The sequence below is a fragment of the Pyrus communis genome, chromosome 6 (assembly GCF_963583255.1).
Source record: "Pyrus communis chromosome 6, drPyrComm1.1, whole genome shotgun sequence".
Taxonomy (NCBI): domain Eukaryota; kingdom Viridiplantae; phylum Streptophyta; class Magnoliopsida; order Rosales; family Rosaceae; genus Pyrus; species Pyrus communis.
The window spans coordinates 18553913-18567741 of record NC_084808.1 but is presented as its reverse complement, the minus strand read 5'-3'; the positions used below and the strand labels follow the sequence as shown (position 1 = coordinate 18567741).

At 36.5% G+C, this 13829-nt stretch overlaps 1 protein-coding gene across 1 annotated transcript; it reads right to left on the bottom strand.

The window, feature by feature from the left end:
- Positions 1-1224: 1224 nt before the first annotated feature.
- LOC137737975 (endo-1,3;1,4-beta-D-glucanase-like) lies at positions 1225-3942 on the bottom strand. Its single transcript, XM_068477569.1, has 7 exons — positions 3713-3942; positions 3558-3579; positions 2918-3044; positions 2531-2621; positions 2322-2411; positions 2107-2204; positions 1225-1726 (listed from the first exon to the last, which is right to left on the bottom strand). The coding sequence occupies exons 1-7, from the start codon at positions 3858-3860 to the stop codon at positions 1568-1570; spliced, it is 735 nt and encodes a 244-aa protein (XP_068333670.1). The 5' UTR covers positions 3861-3942; the 3' UTR covers positions 1225-1567.
- Between the last annotated feature and the right edge of the window lie 9887 nt (positions 3943-13829).

Sequence of the window (13829 nt, the reverse complement as noted above, 5' to 3'; positions counted from 1 at the left end):
CTACATCAAGGTCACCAAAAAACCAATTTGAAATTGAACCTTGGAGATCACCAAGAAAACATTTATGAGGCGTCATCATCGATCATTTGATTTCGCATGGGTTTAATAGGTTATAGTGAAATTATATTTTTGTCTTCTCATGTACAAGGTACAAGTCGATCTTAACGGTGCTTTAAAAATTGTCTAAAATTAGCTGACAAAGATAAACACAAGGATCAATTTGGTTAAATTGAAAACATGGCACTGATAAGGTAAACACAAGGACTATTTTGGCATTTAAGCCATATTTATTTGAGTTCAACACCTACTTAGTGTATGTCCCATTGTGAGACCTAACTTCTCCTCTTTTTAGCAAGGGCGAAGCTACAGCAGAGAGCAGAGCAAAGAGGGGTGCCCATCGAAAATCCTCATGAAGAGCGAGGAATCCGCCCTTCAAAACCTCCCTGGAAAGTGTTAAATGAAATGCTTGAATGAAGGATGCTAACGATGTTGCTGCGCTGCGTGCGCCATTTTTTTTTTTCATCCAGTTATTTTATAATTCGGAATCAAAGTTTTATTTCTGCTTTTTTTTTTCTTTTTTTTCTTTTTTTTTTTAAATCAGAGAATACAAAATCTGCATTTTTTGCAGCTTTGATTCCAACGAAGAAGATATCAGGAAGAATAAGAGGGTTTCTCTCTCTCTACCATTCCCACTCACGTGACCTCCTTAACTTTTAATTACGTAATGGTAATATACTATAAAAAACAGTGCTTGAGAGTCCATTATCTTCCTTCGAATATTTTGGTTCCTACCAATCCTCGTTTGAATATTCTGGATGGTTCTCATCAAATGAGGTCACTTAGCTAAATGAAATAGTGATTAATCTTTCTGCAAACCATGGACTTAGACTTTGAATAGTTGTCTTCTTTTTTGGGACATTTTATCCTTCTAAATTTTGCCCTCTTCTTTACAATTCATGACTTCACCATTATTTTTTAAAATATTGTTGTATAAATGAATAAATACATCGTCGCGGACCTAAGGTTTTCGAATTCAAATTCATATTGAATTGGTTGATAACTATTCATTTTAGTTTTTATTTTAATTTTTTCTCGATAGAGAGAATTTATAAAGAAATTGAGAAGTACAATGGACGAGGGTGGAGAAAGAGTATGGAAGGGGAGATGACGAAGAATGTTTGAAACAAAAACTAGGAAAGTAAAACCAACTAAATTTATTGTTCCATCAACATGCGTCTACCTTTTACTCATCCCTCTTTTTCTCCTTTCTTCCTAACAAAAAAGTGAAAACTACAACTAAAACCGAAATGGTTATGTATCGGAAACAAATTTACGACGCTTACAAAATTCTCATTTTTGGTGGGAGGCATAACCATATGGCGTCCCCAACTAGTATACTTATATGACAACAAAATGGTGTCCGAGGTTCTTCCGGGTTATATGGAGGACGCCGGTCCAGTCCAGTTCAAACTACAAAACTTTACAAAGAAATACTGGTACATAAAACTCCCAGAGGCATTATTTAATCACTACTAATAGAGAGCAGCTGATAAGATAAGGAAAACCACTACGCTGACAACGTCACTCCCTTGACATGCTTTAAGAACCACTCCAACAAATCTTGATGAGCCTCCTCGGCAGATTTACAAGCTGCTTTGTCTTCGACGTTGTACCTCACCGTCCACCCGTGTGACACTTTCGGGAATATCTTCACATGGCTCTTAACCTGTGATTCCACAAAACCAACAATCGTTTCAACAATTTCGAAAGTTTACCACTACAAGATACCACAGTAGTGAACGCAAACGTGAAAGGGACTGTTTTTGGTGTTGTTCTATCATTTCTTCGAAAAGAACAAAATTAAAACGTTTTCGAAAATCATATCTCAGCATTGGTATATGAGTTCTCGGGCACCCTTCCCTTATAAGTTGTTTTTGCAAGGGCAAGTTACCTATAAGTATTAAGCCATGCCATGCCATGCACAATTACATGTCATAATATGATAATAAGAAATACAAAGTTCGCAAGGCATCTCAACTTGGAAATGTCGATGATTAGAATAAACAAACAAAGGCACAAAGTATTGAAGATGAAGGATGTTCCTACCTCATTTGCAGTTAAAACCTCTTCAAACTGTTTCACGAGTTGAGGCGGGGACATCTGATCAATCTCAGCTCCAAGTATAGAAATCGGAACCTTAACCTCTGAAAGTAGTTCCAGGAATAGATCACAGAATGAGTGTGAGGCTAATTATTTATTTTTTCCGTTCCAATAATGGTGTCTAAGCAGATATTTTCTGAATATTAATACAGATATCTTACTTTTGATATCATCCGCAGTGACAAATGAAGGATGACACAGAACAGCAGCTTGGATTAAGGCGTGCTTTGCAAGTTCAACCACAACCTTGGCTGAAAACAGCGCAAATAATTCAACGTCAACCGACAAAGCAACAAATAAAAGTAAATAGATGCAAGGAAAAATGAAATAGAGCAACAAAGATGTTAACGAGAAAGGAAAATGAAGTCACCTCCCCAACAGAAGCCAGCAGCCCCGATTGCAGAAACACCTTTGCTTTTTAGAGCTTCAAGAACTGGCTTTGCATCTTCAAATGCCTTGTCCTATCAATCCAAAAATACGATTCAGAAGCTAACAATACTTGAACATATCCAAATTGCAAAGTAACTTTTATAACACCCCAATGCTAGGGCTCGTATTTTTTCATTGCCACAGAAGGTGGAATCAGCGTAGCAGTGAACAACCATAAAGTTTTTAACATAACAACAGTCATGGGACTGCCAAGCTGAACCCACACATATAAACATCTGAGATTTCTTGTAGAAGTACTTCGATCAATCATTAACGAAACAAAATGGATAACGGATATGCATAAGTAGACAATGACAAAAGAACCAACCGGTCCGTGATCTTTTATCCAAACAGGAAGAGGTCTATTGGCATCTTCAGGCACATAAGGGTCTTTGTTCAAGAAGTCGGGGACCACAACGAAGAACCCAGCAGCTGCAACTTTGTCAGCAAGCTTCCTTTACAATGGAAGGCAGGTGGCATTAAGTAAAGGATATTATGGGAACACGGTAACTATACAGTGATTCAACACACAGTTGTTCTTCGATGAAAATCTCTGATGTCAGTAATTGGCATGTGAAATTTAAGCCTTCCATAGATTTTAGAGTGAACAATCTAAAAATATAGGTCTGGATCTTCAAACCATCAGAAAGGGTCATTAAAAAGGCAGGGTATCCTACAATCCGAAACTATTGGTTGTAAAAACCTTTGAAAAATAAGTTAGACATAGATTACAGACCTACTGTAACTTTTATTCTTCTTCCTTAACGATTGTACTTTTAAAGTAAATTATTCATCAAACTTAACCAGCAAGGGTAACTGAAGGCCCCGAGTCAGTATCCGAAATCGAAAAAAGGACAGCATAAAAAGCTCAGATTCAAGAAAAAGCGATTCTTAGAACTAATCTAGCACATTAACGACTGAAAATAAAATTAGCTGTCGAAAAACCGATAAGAGAGTAGTCATCATACCTCAAGTTTGGAGCTTCAAATCCTGCATGACAAATCAAACATGTACCGTTACAAAGCAGTTACAAAATGCACACTTTCACCTAAAACTGAACATCACATAAGCTAGATTATCATATGAAGAAAAAGAGAGGTTTTTGAAGTGGTGGGGAAGTTACCAAAAATGTCAGAGACGAGAAGGACGGCGAGCTTGGAGTCAGGGGAGCCAGTGACATAGGAGTCGAGACCGCCGAGCTTTTCGACATGGCCGGTGCCGCTGGAAGGGTTGAGGGTCGGATGGTTTGAGCAGCACTGAGGGCCTGACATTCTTTCTTCTCCTGTGAGTCACAGAAACCGTTTGCAACTACTTAAAGTAGCTATAGGATGGTTCGGGAAGCTAAAAAGGTGTGACCACAATTCTGAAATCATCTATGCGTTGCGTTACGTAGCTTGCTTTACACGCCATACATAGAAGAGTTTAGAAGAACTTATTGATTGAAAAGGTCTGAGACGTGCCACTTTTCATTCTTTTATTTGCATCATCTCAAACGTCACCTATTTTGGAAGTATACGTGTGTTGCGTAACCTCAAACGTCACCACAATATTGGAAGTATTTTGAACATTTTGAAGTATATTTGCATCATCTCAAAACAGCATTAGATGTACATGTGTTGTATTACTGTTACACTAGATAGTTTAGAAGTACATTTTGACTAGTTGTATTTAACAGACACAGTGTCATGACACGTTTTTTTGTCAATAATATTTTAATTTTGTCTGTCACATAAATTGTTAACGTGCTGATGTAACAATGTACATTCTAATAATTTACTCATTAGAATATAAAAATTAAGCCATATGCTTTTCATGATCCGGGTGGTGAGACCGTTATTTTAAGTGACCCATGTGATGAAAAAGTTGTTAATCATAACTCTGTGGTCAAGTCCGTTAGCAATATCAATTCAATTAGTAATTTTCAATCTTCGTTAAGATATAGGGGGTAAAAATGTCCTTCACCCCATTAGTCATCTCATCCAATCACAAGTCATCATAATGACATATGTTATTTTTATTTATTTAGAACTAAATAATAAATTAATAAACTGATATTTCCCCCATCCCGATCTTTCTCGTCTTTTGATTCTCATGGAAGGAATAAAATTGGTAGCTAGGGAAGGAGTTTTCTAGAATCAAAACCTCCTCATCCCCTATAACTTTCGTAACCAATGGCGACTAATAGAGAGATTGAACGATATTGTGCATCAACAGGCTAACAACTGATCGAGTCCTGTTAGTGCAGCAAGACAGTCAGTTGTGCATGGTTTGTACATCTACTATTAAGGATACTTTTGTAAATGACTCAGTTGATGATAAAACTTAGAGTTGTCAGTTTGTTGAGATAGTTGTAATAGGTGGTTAATTAGTTGGAATGTAATAGTTATTTAGTGAGTGTGAAAGGTTGTATACAACAATCCATGTAATAGTTATTTAGTGAGTATGAAAGGTTGTACATATACAACTATCCTCATCAACACCATATATCAAATCCTCATCAACTCCATATATCAAAATCCTCATCAACTCCATATATCAAAGTCTTCTCAGATGATGATTGGGCATGATGTACTCTTGACTTAAAATCCATTGGAGGTTATTGCATTTTTCTGGGTTCTTCTATCATTAGCTGGAGTGCTAAGAAACAACCGATTGTTGCTTGTTCTTCAACAGAGTCAGAATATTGATCTCCTGCTAATACTGTTGCAGAAATCAAATGGATATGTCAACTACTTGTGGATATTGGCTTCTAACTTCCCTACACTCCTCAACTTTGGTTTGATAATATATCAGCCATTTCCCTAACTAAAAATCCTCTATGTCATGCCAGGACAAATCACGATGTGATCGATTAACATTGTAAGAATTGCAGAAAATGCAGAAGAAATGTAACAAAAATGCAGAAGAAGTTTTAGCAAGAGAGAGCTTGAGAGCTTTTGTGAATTGATCTTTCTTGATTACCAAGTAACTTTTACAAAGGGTCTTTTCTACTACACTATCACAAAGCTTACTTATTAAGCTAATACAATGTGTAACCTCCTTATTTCAACAAACCACACTTCTAACAATCGCCAACTCTAACAACTTTTGTATAACAACCCTTCTTATCCATTGACATGTGGCATGATCTTAACCATTGTTTCCTTTTCACTTGGATCACTAGCTTTGATATTCTTACTTCCCCCCCCCCCTCAAGTTCATTCTTCATGGAACTAAGCATGATATTGTTGCAGTGTTGATAAAACAATGATGAAGACAAGCCTTTAGTTAGAATATCTACAAATTGTTCAGCAGAAGACACATATTGGACATGAAGGTCACCTCTTGTTACCCTTTCTCGAACAAAATGATAGTCAATTTCGATATCTTTTGACTTAGAATGAAACATTGGATTTGTAGACAAAGCTATAGCTAAGATGTTATCACAATAAAGCATTGGAGACATGAGAAGTGGAAGGTGTAGATCACAAAAAGGGATCATAAAAAGGCTACCTTATTTTGGCAAGTTCAGCTGTTGTAATTGCTAATGCACGATATTCAGCTTCAGTTGATGAACATGATACTGTATGTTGCTTCTTTGAAGCCCAAGATATATGATTGGAACCTAAAAACACAACAAAACCAAAAATAGACATTCTATTATTAGGATCACCTGCCCAATCAGCATTACTATAAGCCTAAAGATGAATTGGTCTTGGTTTAAAGTGTATACCATAATCTGAAGTGCCTTTGAGGTACCTGAGAATCCTTTTAACAACTACACCATGAGATTCCATTGGATTATGCATGAATTGACATGCTTGATTGACAACAAAAGCTATGTCAGATCTTGTGAAGGTAAGATATTATGGTGCATCCACAATGATTTTATATTGCTCAAGGCTATGATAGGGTTTTCAATCATCTTTCAATAGCCTGTGATATCACAAGCATGGTGTAGGACAAGGTTTGCTCCTTCCTACAAATCAACTTTATCGATTAACTCTGAGATGTACTTGGCTTGAGACATAAAAATCCCTTCTTGTCTATAGCTGATTTGTAATCCCAAAAAATAATTCAATTGACCCAAGTCTTCCATATCAAACTCTACAGTGAGATGTTTAATAACTGTTGATATGAGTTGTAGACTACAGCTTGTTAAAATCACATCATCTACATATAACAATAACACCATAATACCAAGTGATGAGTGCTTGACAAATAAAGATGGATCAGCCTGTGAACTCTGAAATCCCAATCCAGGTAAAAAGCTTGTAAATATGTCATTCCATGCTCTAGGGGCCTGCTTGAGCCCATAAAGTAATTTTTGTAACTTGCATACAAAGTTAGATGGATGTTTATCACTTACAAAGCCTAAAGGTTACTTCATATAGACTTCCTCTTGAAGAACACCATGCAGAAAAGCATTTTTGACATCTAATTGTCTAAGAGACAATTTGTAATGAGCTGCCAATGCAAGAACTAGCCTAATGGTCGTTAGTTTGACTACTGGACTGAAGGTTTCCCCATAGTCAATTCCTTCCTCTTGGCTATAACCTTTTGCTACTAACTTGGCTTTATATCTTGCTATGGAACCATTTGCATTCTTTTTTATTTTGTAAACCCATTTACAACCCGCTAGATTTTTTGTTAGTGGCAAAGGAACAAGAGACCAAGTCTGTTGAGAGTGCAAAGCATCTATTTATTCTTGCATTGCAGATTTCCACTATGGGATCTTGGTAGCTGCCTTAAATATTTTTGGTTCCAAAACTGTTGATGGTGAATCAACAATTGCAGACAAAACTTTTCTATTGATAATGCCACCTTTTGATCTTGTTTGCATTAGATGCAAATTCATTGATGTGGGGAAAACAACAGTGAGTTGTTCATGTTGAAAATCAGGATCCACAAAAACAGGTGACTGTGCAAATGAGTCAATTGTTGTGGTGAGACTTGGAAAGTGAGAAATAACAATGTCATTGATAGGGTTTTGAATTGAATCTAGGGCTCCGGATGCATCTATTTGTTAGGAATCTGTGGCACTAGATGATGATGCAAATAAAGATTCTGAGACACTAAATGAATTGTTATCCTCAGAGTGTGAAGATAATGACAATGATGAATACTCATGATATGAGGGTGACAATGTTTGAGTTTGTAATAAGATGCTTGGTAATGCAGTGATCTATATTTATACTGGTGTATGCAGAGAATTTGAGCTTTGTGCTTTTGAAGGGATAGTGTGATATGAAAATTTTGTTTCACCAAAATGAACATGCCTAGATACATATGTTTTATTTGTCTCAAGATTAAAACAAATAAAACTCTTGTAGTGACCTGCATACCCTAGAAAAATACAAATTTTGGTTTTTGGTTGAAACTTATCTGTGTTATATGGTTAAAGTAATGGAAATAGGCACATCCAAACACTTTTAGATGATTTATACCAAGCATTTGACCATATAATAGAAAATATGGAGATTTTATTTTTAGAGTAGCACAAGACATTCTATTTATCAAGTAGGTTGCAATGGCACAAGCATAAAACCAAAATTTGGAAGGAAGATGTGTAGTTTGTAATAGAGTGAATACAGTTTCAATAATGTGCAAGTGTTTCCTTTTTGCAAGACCATTTTGTTCTGGTGTATATGGGCAAGAAATTTGATGTATAATGCTATGATTCAAGAGATAGTTCTTAAACTTGGTGCTCAAATATTCACCACCACCATCACTTTGAAAAACTTTCATTTGTGCAGAGAATTGAGTACATAGATATGCATTGAACTGAACAATTACTGAAAATATTTCTGCTTTATTATGTAATGGAAATATCCATGTAAATCAAGTACATTCATGTATGAAACTTACATAGTACCTAAAACCTTCAACATATAACAAGGGATAAGGTCCCCACACATCACTGTGAATGTCTTCTAGAGGTTGTACAAACTTATTTGAAGAATACAAGAATGGAAGTTTTGTAAATTTTCCTTCTAAACAAGGTGTACAAATGTTTGCAGTAGTATCTTATGATTCAAGTACTTGATTATTGTGCAATATAACAAAAATAATTGCATTTGAGTCCTAGCCTCTTATGCCATAAGGTTGTATGTACTAGTTTTGCAAGATAGCATGCATGTTTGTGAGGTGATGCAAATAATAGCTTCTATGGTATGTAAAATGGAATAGGGTAATAACCATCCCCACACAGTCCCTTGGGTAGCATTGTCTCTATGATCTTGTCCTGAACCCAAAATGAAAATTCATCACATATAAACCTGTATCTATTTTCTTTGTAGAGTTAATAAATAGAGAGTAAATGTTGTGATAGCTTTGGTACATGAAGAACATTTTTGAACTCAAAGAGTATGATTTGAACATGCAACTTAGAAGAACCAATAATGGTAATAGCCAAACATGCACCACTAGTAGTAGTTATGGTATCTGTGCCTTGATGCTGAGTAGGTAACTCAAGATTGGCAAGCTCAGATGTCATATGAGAGGTTGCTCTAGTATCAACAATCCAAATTGATTTGGTGGAGCTAAAGGGTGATGATTAACATGCATTGCACTAAGAGAAGATGCATGAGCCCTCTCTTGATATGCAAAATTCCCTTTATGATAGCATTGAATAGCAGTATACCCAAACTTCCAGCAAATTTGGCACTGAACAGGTGATGATGAACCAATTGAATAACCTGTATGCCTTTGAAACAGTCAACTGTAACATGTCATTTTTACTGCAAATTTGACATGTTAGAATTTCTGAGGGATGATCAGGACAATTGGATTGATATAGTTTTGGAGCCCCAAGAATGCCAGAATTATTGGTTGGTGTGTTAAACCTTGACACTGAGTTGTAATTGAATTTGCCTCTGCCTTTGCCCCTATAGTTGTTGCCTCTGTATCCTCCATTGTAACCACCATTATAATTTTCATTATTATAGCTATTTTGATTTCCAGAGAAATAACTTTGACTGTTGGAACTATTAGATTGATTTGATCCACCCCCAGAAGATGAACCACAGTTACTTAAATCTATAGAGTTAGAATCAATAACCAATGTTTTTCCTTTTTGAGTTTGAGTACTTGCCATCATTGCTAATCCAAAAGACATATTTAATTCCAAAAACTAATTGATAGTTTCTTCTTCAGCAAGCAACTGAGATCGAAATTCTTTGATAAAGATACCATTTTCCATTCCTCTAATAACACGTCGAAATGTGTTGTATTCTGCAGTGAGTCCCTTGAGAGCAAGAATGATGATATCATCATCTTCAAAAGCAACTCCAGCTATTGCAAGATGATCTCTTGCATCTTTGATCTTTTGCAGATACTCGGAAACTGAATCAGAACCTTTCTTGATGTTTTGTAGCTCAGTCTTTAATTGAAAGATGCTTGCTTTTGTTACAGAATATAACCTTTCTTTTAGATTCACCCACATTTCATTAGGACTAGTGCTACCAATAATGCAAGAAAATGTTGTAGATGACAGAGTTGCAGTAATAAGTTGCATGATTGCATGATAGTGCATTTTCCAAAGTTGATAAACATCTGTCTTTACCCCTTCAACAGTTGAATCATTGACAAATCTTGGTGGACGAATTCCACAATTCCATGTGCTTCATGAAGCAATTTGATTTGAAAACTCCATGTTAAGTAATTGGTGTCATCCAATTTCACTGTAATAGATGTTGGCACTGTTGGAATGAGGTTGGTGATTGGTGATTGAACAATTCTCTAGATGTGCTGCTGTAACCAACTCTGCAAAAAGCAAGAAATTTCTTCATTGATGCTTTTAATCAAACAGTTGATCTTCGTGAACAAGAACTCCAATTTTCTTGTGAATTTGATGATGAGTTTTGCCCAATTGTATCTCAGAAGTTGTACAAACTAGAGGATTTAGAAGAGAAGAGAATGGAGATTTCAAGAAGAATGCGGAAGCGCTAAATCGTGTCTTGGCGATGCTACCATGTGAGAACTGCAGAAAATGCAAAAGAAATGTAATAGAAATGCAGAGGAAGTTTGAGAAAAAGAGAGCTTGTGGGCTTTTGAGAATTGATCTTTCTTGATTGCCAAGTAGCTGTTACAAAGGGTCTTTTATACTATACTATTACAAAGCTTGCTTATTAAGCTAATGCAATGTGTAAAACCTCCTTATTTCAACAAACCACACTTTTAACAAACTGCAACTCTAACAACTTTTGTATAACAACCCTTCGTATCCATTGACATGTGACATGATCTTAACCATTGTTTCCTCTTCACTTGGATCACTAGCTTGACTAGCTTTGATATTCTTACAACCATTACATTCGAGAAAAAGTGCTAGCCAAGGCTATCTCAGTTCATTTTATTTGCACACAAGACCATATTATAGATATTTGCACCAAAACTCTTTCAAAGCACATATTCCAGTTTCTGAGATCCAAAATGTCTCTTCAAAGTCCTCAGTTCAATTTGAGGGGGATGTTAAGGATAGTTTTGTAAACGACTCGGTTGATATAAAACTTAGAGTTGTTTGTTTGTTGGGATAGTTGTAACAGGTGGCTAATTAGTTGGAATGCAATAGTCATTTGATAAGTGTGAAAGGTTGTATATATACAACAATATTATAACATTATTAGTCATTCAATGAAATTCACATTTGCTAACATCTGCTTCGGCTAATTAAGGATGACTCACTTGATTATTGTAGATAGTATTAGGTTGACAATATTGCAAGTCCAGTATGGACGCTGAAAATAGGCTGGCCAATCTTTTTGGAAAGGCTCACTTCGGCTTTTGCTAGCTGATTTATTTGTTTATTTATTTATTTATTTATTTTTGTGACATTTGAATATTTGATAGCAGGTACAAGACTAACTGATATGGAAATCCATTGGTGTTTTTTGTTCGGGTAAATAACCATAGAGATAACATACTATTTGCATCTGCGTTCCTTGCTAATGAGACTAGTGAGTCTTATGAATGGTTGTTGAGGACATTTCTGTCTGCTATGAAAGGGCAGAAGCCCATCTCTGTGTTGACTGATGGCGATGAAGGCATAAGTTGCCATATTTATAAAATCCTACCTGATTGTCATCACCGACTCTGTGCTTCAAATGTCAAAAAGACTGCTAAGGACAACTTGCAAATACTGGAACGAGTAACTCTATTCAAGAGCTGTATGTATGAGCTAATGCGTCCAGAAGAATTCGATCTTCGTTGGCAACACATGCTTGAAACATTTGGTTTCCAAAATGATGATTGGATGGAGACAATGCATTTGAAGGAGGAAAGATGGGCAATTGCATTTTTGGTGGACTCCAAAGTATTTAACGCGTTGAAAGCATTAACCAATGCATGAAGGATTTCTTTGGACGCAACGAATTGAAGCTATTTAAATGTATTCCCCAACTTGATAAAGTCGTCATACAACAAACACAAATGTGCAATGAGTGATTTTAAGGTGAAGACCTCCACTCGGGACCCAATTACCCAACTTTATGATTTGGAGGAACACACTGCCACCATATACACAGAGGGAGTGATTTGAAAGGGTTCTGATACATATTAAATTAGTTGGTGGACTGATATCTAAACCTCCTGTAGTTTTTAGCGAATGTAGCATTTTCTCACTATCAAAATAAGGCCAAGTTGGAGGTGAGTGGACAGTTCTTTTGCACACAGAAGACGGTATTCGGCTCAATTGCACATGCAAAATGTTTGAATCTGAAGGCCTCCCATGTTCTCATATGTTGTGTTATGAAAGACAAGGATGTGAAGTAGATACCAGAGCTTATAATTAAGAAGTGAGTGAGAGCAACTTAGTGCGAGGCTTGAAGATGTTTGGAAGAAACATGAAGCCGCCGGTGTCACTCTTGGGGCGCATGAAAACATTGTTAAAGTTCCTAAGATTGTTGAATCAAAAGGCAAGCAAACCATGACGCTTGGGGAAGGTGTGAAGGCAGAGCGCAAAGATCCTCGTTCTGGCGAATGCAAACAAACAGAACTGTCATTCAAGCCAAGGAGGTGTGCCTAGAAACTCCTCAATGGAAGACATGGATGATTTTGATCGTGGCGTAGCATATGCTGAGGCTCCAACTACCCGAACTCCCTCAGCTGAATCCCAAGTAATGAATACTCAGTTTTTTTTATCAAGCACGGATGAACATGAGAGTGAGTATACTACCGGATCAACGTTCTCCCAAGAGGGTGAAAGCCACCAATAAACTGCCGGTTCGATAACCAATTGCCAGCAAAGTGTGCAATTTCAAGTTCCACACAAAAATTGAAAACTGAAAAGTTATATATACTAAAGCCGAATGAGAAAAACATTGTTCGTAAGAAACAGTGTTCTGACCCTTTTGCCCTCATTTTTAATGTTTTCGTGTTCCTACTTTTTATACCTCTACAGTGAAATTCCCAAATTGCCCTACAGGCATACGTGTATATGGAATAAAGGTTTTGCACGCGTGGCATGTCAGGGAGATTTCTCTGCAGCGCTGTTTCCTTCCTCTTCCACTCCGAATTGATACTGAATACTGCTCAACCAAATTTTCTCACCATCTCGTTCTGTACTTGTCCACCTCTTCATTCGTGCTGCACCATGAATCGAAACAAAAAACTACTCATCCAAATCAATTTCAGTTAACCCAAATTTCTCCAGACTGTTGGAATCAGTTTGCTTTTGCTATTGCTAATCTACAGGTAAAGCTTAAATTTACATACAATTTTTTATTTTTCTTGATTGGAATTTGGAAAGAATTAGTTGTTCTTGGAAAGAACTAGAAAATTGGACAAGGGAAATGGGAAAGAGAGGAAATGCGTGCAAATGGGTTTGGGAAAAGGACTTTTCTTTGGCATTCGCTTTTGGCCTTCATTCTTTCTGCGTTTGCTTGTCCTCATTTTTCTCAGGAACCAAACAGAAAATAAAAAGCACTTAGAAAAAAGAAAAGGAAAATCACAAGATTAAGAACCTGGGACTGCAACAATCGAGCTTCTATGGCGAAATATCGATTGGGTTCCGTTCGATCTTCGGTGCTTCTTCTGCATTGAAAAAGTTGAGGTTTTTCTGCGTGATTTTTGTGTACTTATAAATTCTGGAAGAAAGTGGAGAGAGAAAGGAATATGCTTTGGGTGCGAAATGGGAACACTATTCCAAATTCGCCCTCAATCCCAAAGTTTAGTAATTTATGCAATTTTTGTCGAAATTTCTGTTTTTTTTTTCTTCTGAAAATTGTTTAAAAAAAAAGAGGATAGGAGCAGTAAAAAGAATC